Source organism: Pelecanus crispus, chromosome 1 (genome assembly GCF_030463565.1).
Source record: "Pelecanus crispus isolate bPelCri1 chromosome 1, bPelCri1.pri, whole genome shotgun sequence".
In the NCBI taxonomy this organism is placed as follows: Eukaryota; Metazoa; Chordata; class Aves; order Pelecaniformes; family Pelecanidae; genus Pelecanus; species Pelecanus crispus.
The window spans coordinates 212,330,748-212,336,747 of NC_134643.1; the positions used below are offsets into that span (position 1 = coordinate 212,330,748).

General features: G+C 45.2%; 1 protein-coding gene across 1 annotated transcript in view; it reads right to left on the bottom strand.

Moving 5' to 3' along the window:
• The window catches only part of ARHGAP42 (Rho GTPase activating protein 42), a 168,940-nt gene extending 163,519 nt beyond the window's left edge, over positions 1-5,421 (bottom strand). Inside the window, exon 1 of the mRNA XM_075708404.1 lies at positions 5,268-5,421. Within this exon, the coding sequence (XP_075564519.1) occupies positions 5,268-5,421 (154 nt within the window). The remainder of the gene's footprint in view (positions 1-5,267) is intronic.
• Between the last annotated feature and the right edge of the window lie 579 nt (positions 5,422-6,000).

Genomic DNA, 6,000 nt, shown 5'->3' on the forward strand with positions numbered 1-6,000 from the left:
TTAAACTCCTTCTCTGGCCAAGAACCACCTTATCGTTAGTATCTTTGCATAAAAGGCTGAACACTGTTGGAATTGTTTTTGAAAATTACGTCCGTAGCCCATAGATAACTCAGACATCAGCAGAAGTTGAGCTTCTGGACAGTACAAATGCCTATCAGAAGTAACAGAACAGCGAGGGAGCAGATGACTTCAAAACATTAATGTCAACTACCAAGTTTCAACTTCCTTTTAGTGGGAAACCTTTTTTTTGCTAATTCATAGGGGAATCATGTATTTAGAGACTAAGAAACGTAACGTGCTGCAATGCCCTGCCACTCACCCAACCCTAACATGAAAGGCAAGTTATGCATTTTTGTATTATATGACTAAAACAACTAAAAGCAATCAATTTTCAAAGGCACTGTGAGTTATTTCTCAAATTCTTGCTAGGAAGCTATACTTTTTTTAATTCCATGTTCGTCATCATAGTATCACATAGGGAATACAAAGAATCAGTTGTTTTACTTAGAATTTAAATTAATAAAAGAGAATGATTGCTACCAAACTTCAGCAGTTGTTATTCAATGAACTCGGTCCTGCTCCAGTTAGAATCTGGAAAAGACATTGTAAAGATATAATCTTATGAAAATATGTGAGTCCAAGATATCTGGGAAAATGCATCTCTCTGGAAAGATACAAAGGAGGGTTTTTTACATTAAAAAAAAAAGTCCCAAGAGAGATAACAAGATCATAGGTTCTTATGCTGTAATTTTGTCCTTTTTTTTCTTTTCCAGCCAGCTAACCCCCAAAATTTCCATATACATAGCCAGGTTCATCACTGTATTTTTATAATTAGGCTTACGAGAGAAGAAAATCATCCCCGAAAACTGTATGTCAAACCAGTTTCAAGACAGTCTTTTCTGTGTGGAATTTCTATAAAACCCTGTTAAAAAATATCCCCTCACACCCCCCACAAAAGATGGTATTTCCATCTTGTGCCTGTTTCTCTGTTTCTCCATGTGTTAAGTAGTAAAATAAAACTACTAATGATTGCTGCTAAATTACAAATTCCTAAAGATATCTGTTAAATCCTATTTTTATTACACCACAGCTCTGCATTAGTTTGCATCATATTAAAACACTTTGAAAAGTATAGCATTACTTAAAACAGCTGCAAATCCACTGAACTTTCAACCATTTAAACCAAAATTTATGTAGTACTCATCTTTGAATACATGACCTTGTTAAAACAGGATTTAAGATGGAGAGAGAAGGCCTCAAAAATCAGAGGGAAAAACTGAAGGCACAGCAATAAGCCATGAGATCACCTGTACAAGATGCATGTTACTTTTCTGGATTGTTTAATACAATATTCATTAACTTTGGCAGAACAGTAGGCCTATTATGGAAATTAAAAGCATACAAGTATTGCTATAATGAAACTTCCTATATAATCTATATGACAATACCCTAGACTAGGTTGCTTCTTCAGAAGGCAACTACAAAGAAATTACGAAGTACACTACTGGCAAAAAGTACAGAAAGACTAGACTTGATGTTTTAACTGAGAACAAGTTGGAATCGATGAGAAGGAAAAATTTCAGTTCTGCTTCAGGAGTCCAGCTACAGCGGGACCTCACTGCGTGAAGCACTTAAGCATATGCACTTTAAACATGTATCTGAAAGATTTATTAAATTAGGTGCCTGAAGAAGTTATGAAATCAACAGTTACCTAATAATCAAGAAGGCAAATTGTACCAGGAGAATGGGTTTTTTAAAAGGTTGGGTTTTTTTTTTTCTAATTCATAAGTTAACAAGAAAAACCTCCTCCAGGTGCACCAAAGAAAACTATATGGCCCTACTTAATTGTGCCTACACACAGAGTTAAATCTCTACTAAAACGTAACTTTTTAATGTAATAGGAACATCTATTATATGCACAAACTAAGCCTTTCAAGAGATAGTAATGTATTTAGTACCCTGCTTGATTTAAGAACGAAAATCCTTCTAGTCTCTCACTGCAAATACTAATTGTAGGACAAGGCTGAAGGAGGCACAATGGCCATACAAATGCAATGCTAACACCTAACTAAACTGGACCATACAATCCGTGCTCTTCTGGGGTACTCCCAGAATCTCACATATTTAGAAAGAGAAGGAAACAGTGGGAAAAAACACTAGGAAAAGGCTGCTGAGGATTTGCTATCAATCCTAGCATTATCAGCTCTCACTGCATTCATAATAGTCAGCTGCTGCTTCATGGAGCACAGTATTACAGCTCTACATACTGCTTTGGAAAGCACCATTCTCCAGAATGAACGTAGCAAAACCACATTAAAATAAAGTCTGACCTTATCTTGGGACCACTCCAACAATTAAAATGCAAAGCGTTCGCATGCTACTTTAAGTGTATCTGTTTTACCTTCAATTTATGTGGAATCTTTTGTCAGGTATTTATAAACATTGCATTTTTACAGTAACTTCTTAGATACTGGATTGTGCACAAATTAGCATTTTGTAACTTTTGTAATATAGAAGTTTAATTCCATCTAAAAAACCATGCACATACTGTAGTTTCATATAATATCTTACATTTAGGTAACTTTAAAAGATTATAGTATTCTAACTACGTTAAGTCAGCCTCACGGTCTCCTCTCTGAACATGGTCAGGAAGGACATGTTCCAAAACTCATTTCCACTGAAGCTTTGCAACACAGCCTGGATTTTTCCCCCCCAACAGAACTGATCCTCCAAAATGTTATGTAAATGAAAAATCCTAGATCACCTAAAGAGATAAAATATGGTAAGTAATGCCTGTTGTTCTCCAGGGCTTGTAGGTTATTAAATATTCCAAGACCAAATCATAAGAGTTCATCACTGAAATCAACTACTTACTCCCATTTGATTAGATTTTCAAAGAGAATTTTAAAAATAATTTAAAAAAAAAAAAAGCCTTGCACAAGTATTTTACACTCCACTGATTTTAAAGTTGAGCAGGAGTAGCTAGTGTGCTCTAATGAGTCAAAAGTTCTTTAGGAAAAATACAATAGTGCTACTTGCCATAACAGGTACACTGTCCTTGCAGCATCTACACCAGAGTCTATATAACATAAAGCCAGGATTTTTATTTTGTTGAGAAAAATCCAGACATTTCCCCAGCTGTCCTAACACAGGGACTGACTGAGGCAGTATTCTGTGGAAGGCATGGTCACAAAACTATGGGATGTGAAATGAACAAAAGGAGAAATATTTCATACTACTCAAGAGCAGACCTTTTTTTCCTAAAGGCTAAAAGACACTATAGCACACAGTGTCTTAAAATTACACAGAGAATACAATAAGCATTGTGTCAAACACAGTAACATTTGAACTAAAAAGTTTTGAAAATCAGGAGAACTTGCAAGTTAAGTAGTCATTACTTGAGGGAGAAATATTGCTTCTCCTCGAAGAGCGAGAGAATTGTTAAACATGTAGATACAGGGTCTAAATCTAGCAAGGACTCACAAATATTCTTCACAAAAATAATAGGATTAGTCACTTCAGAATCAAGGTCTAAATTAGTTCTCACGAATGATATTCCTTCTACAGCAGTCTGTCTTTGACAACTTCGGAGGAGAGTTGTATTTGTTCATATTTGACCTGGAACAAAAAGCAGTCAATCTCCAGTGCTAGTCCAGGTCAAAAAAAGTACCCATACGGTATCCTAACCTGTCACTACTATTTGTGCACACCATCTTACAGGAGCAGGTTTGTAATAGTAAGTTTTTATCAAACTTACATTTTTACTACTTAAAACAAGCTCAAACTTCCTGTTTCATGGAGCAAGCTATTTAGCAGAGAAAGACCTAAACTTTTTTGCTCTGGAAAGAAAACTGTATCATTGAGTTTTTAGCTATATATACACACATGCACATTTTCTGTGTATTCTATCATCTCACATTCTGTGGGCATGGATACAGGAATTTAGTGAATTAATACAAATTCACATAAGATACTAGATTTGTATCCAGCTACTCACTAGAAGAGAGATGTGTCCAGAAATACCTGCACTTACATGAAGAGTCTCAAAAAGACGATAGCTGCTTTATGTAAATGCAATGCTGTAAATAAACCATATATAGTTGATGCATGGACAAGTACAATTAACATTCAATCCTACTGTTGGCCAAACAAAATCTTCACAATTTGACCTCCTAGTGCAGGTAGAGACAAACTTTGGGTTTAGCCTCTGGGCTAGCAGCAGTTAGGACTCCTATGAGCCAAGGAGCACATACTACCACCTGTTCCCTTGTCCACATAAAGAGCAATACTGCTACCCTTCGCCCTACAAAAACTAGCATACCATGTCGATGTGGCAGGTATTTTTAAGGATTACAGTGATTCTTTTCCTTGAGTATCTCACCTTGCAGCACGAGAAGCACAGTACTTCTCTGCTCTACCTGAAGGAAAGCTCTGGGCAACAGGTAAGAGAGCTCCAAAGTGACTTAAGGACAAGACGCAGGTGGCAAGGAGTTAGAGGAGAGGAGGGCAAGCCAAGTCTAGTAACGTTCATGGGAATTCCTAGTTTTCACTTCACGCTCTTCAAAGCGTCAGGGCCATTTTCACGCCCCGGCGAGCTGTCAGCGCTCAAATCACGGGGCTTTAAAAGCACGAAACTGCTCATCCTCATCTCTGCTTCCATAATCTTCCAAAACGCATAAAAGTTAAACTACGACATAAAGACAGGGGGTGGGGGAAATAGCAGCTCTCTTCACATAAATCCACTGCAGCGTCTTGCTTTGCCCATTTATCACGGACATCTCCGCTACCTAAAGACGCCCAGTTAGCTACCCAGAACGAGCCCCCCCCCGACCCCGGCAGCGCCTGGTCCGTTCAGCGACCCACACCGCGACTTTCAGCCCCCCGCCCCGAGGCTGGGCTCTTCCCACGGCGGGACCCCACGGCCCGCTCCCCACGGCACCGGCCCGCTCCCCACGGCACCGGCCGCGCCCCCGCGCTGCCCGCTGAGCCCGCCGGGGCGGCCGCGCCTGGGCCCCCGGGCCGGGGCAGGGCCCGCGCCGCCCCCGCTCCCGCTCCCCCGGGAAACCCACCCAGCCCCGCCGCAGGCGAGGCGAGGCGAGGCGAGGCGAGGCAGCGCGGCGGGGAGGGAGCGGGGGAGAAAGTTTACGAGGCGCTTCCCAGCGGCTGCCGGCAGGGGAGCCCGCTCCCGGCGCCCATTCAAACAAAAGAAGCCCCTTCTGCCCGCCGCCCCCGCCTCCCCCGCGCCCCGGCCCCGCCGCCCGACTCACTTCGCAGGGCCCCGATGAGGAGGCTGCCGTCCTTAATCAGCTCCTTGATGAACTTGTTCGTCCTCTCCAGCTCGATCTCGTGACACTTCAGGCGCTCCCTGAAATCCGGGCTGTCCAAGTAGGAGTCGCTGAACTCCAGCGTGGGCAGCCCCATGGCAGCGGCGGCGGCCGCAGCCCCCCGGCCGGCGGCGAAGGGAGGGCCGCGCCGAGGGCAGAGGGGAAAGCGGGCGAGAGGAGGCGAGGCGAGGCGAGGCGCTGCTGCCGCCCCCTCCGCCTCCCCGGCGAGGCTCCCGAGCGGCTGCACCAGCCCCTCAGCGCCCGCCGCACCGGCGGGGAGGCAGACGGCCGTCGGCGGCGGAGGCGGCGCGCTGCGGCGGCTGTCACCCAGCTACATGCTGCCCGCGGGCTCCCAGCGCCGCCGCCGCTCCGCCGCTTCCGGCAGCGCTCCCTCTTCTCCCTCCCCGGCCCTAACTTCGGTCTGAACCTCCCCCGGCCCGGCCGAGGACGCCCTCCTGCCGGCGCGGCATGCTCACAGGCCGGGGACGCGGCCCCGGCAGTGCCCGCCCCCCGCTCGCCGCCGCCCCCTCCGCGCTCTGCCCTCCAGCGGCCTCGCCTCGGCCCGGCCCCGGCCTGGCCCGGCGGGGGACGAGGCGCGGGAGGGCCCGCACGGCGCTGTGGGGGCCGGCGCTCGCCTCCTCCTTTGCCTGGGGCGTTGGGAGTCGCGGAGGAAGGC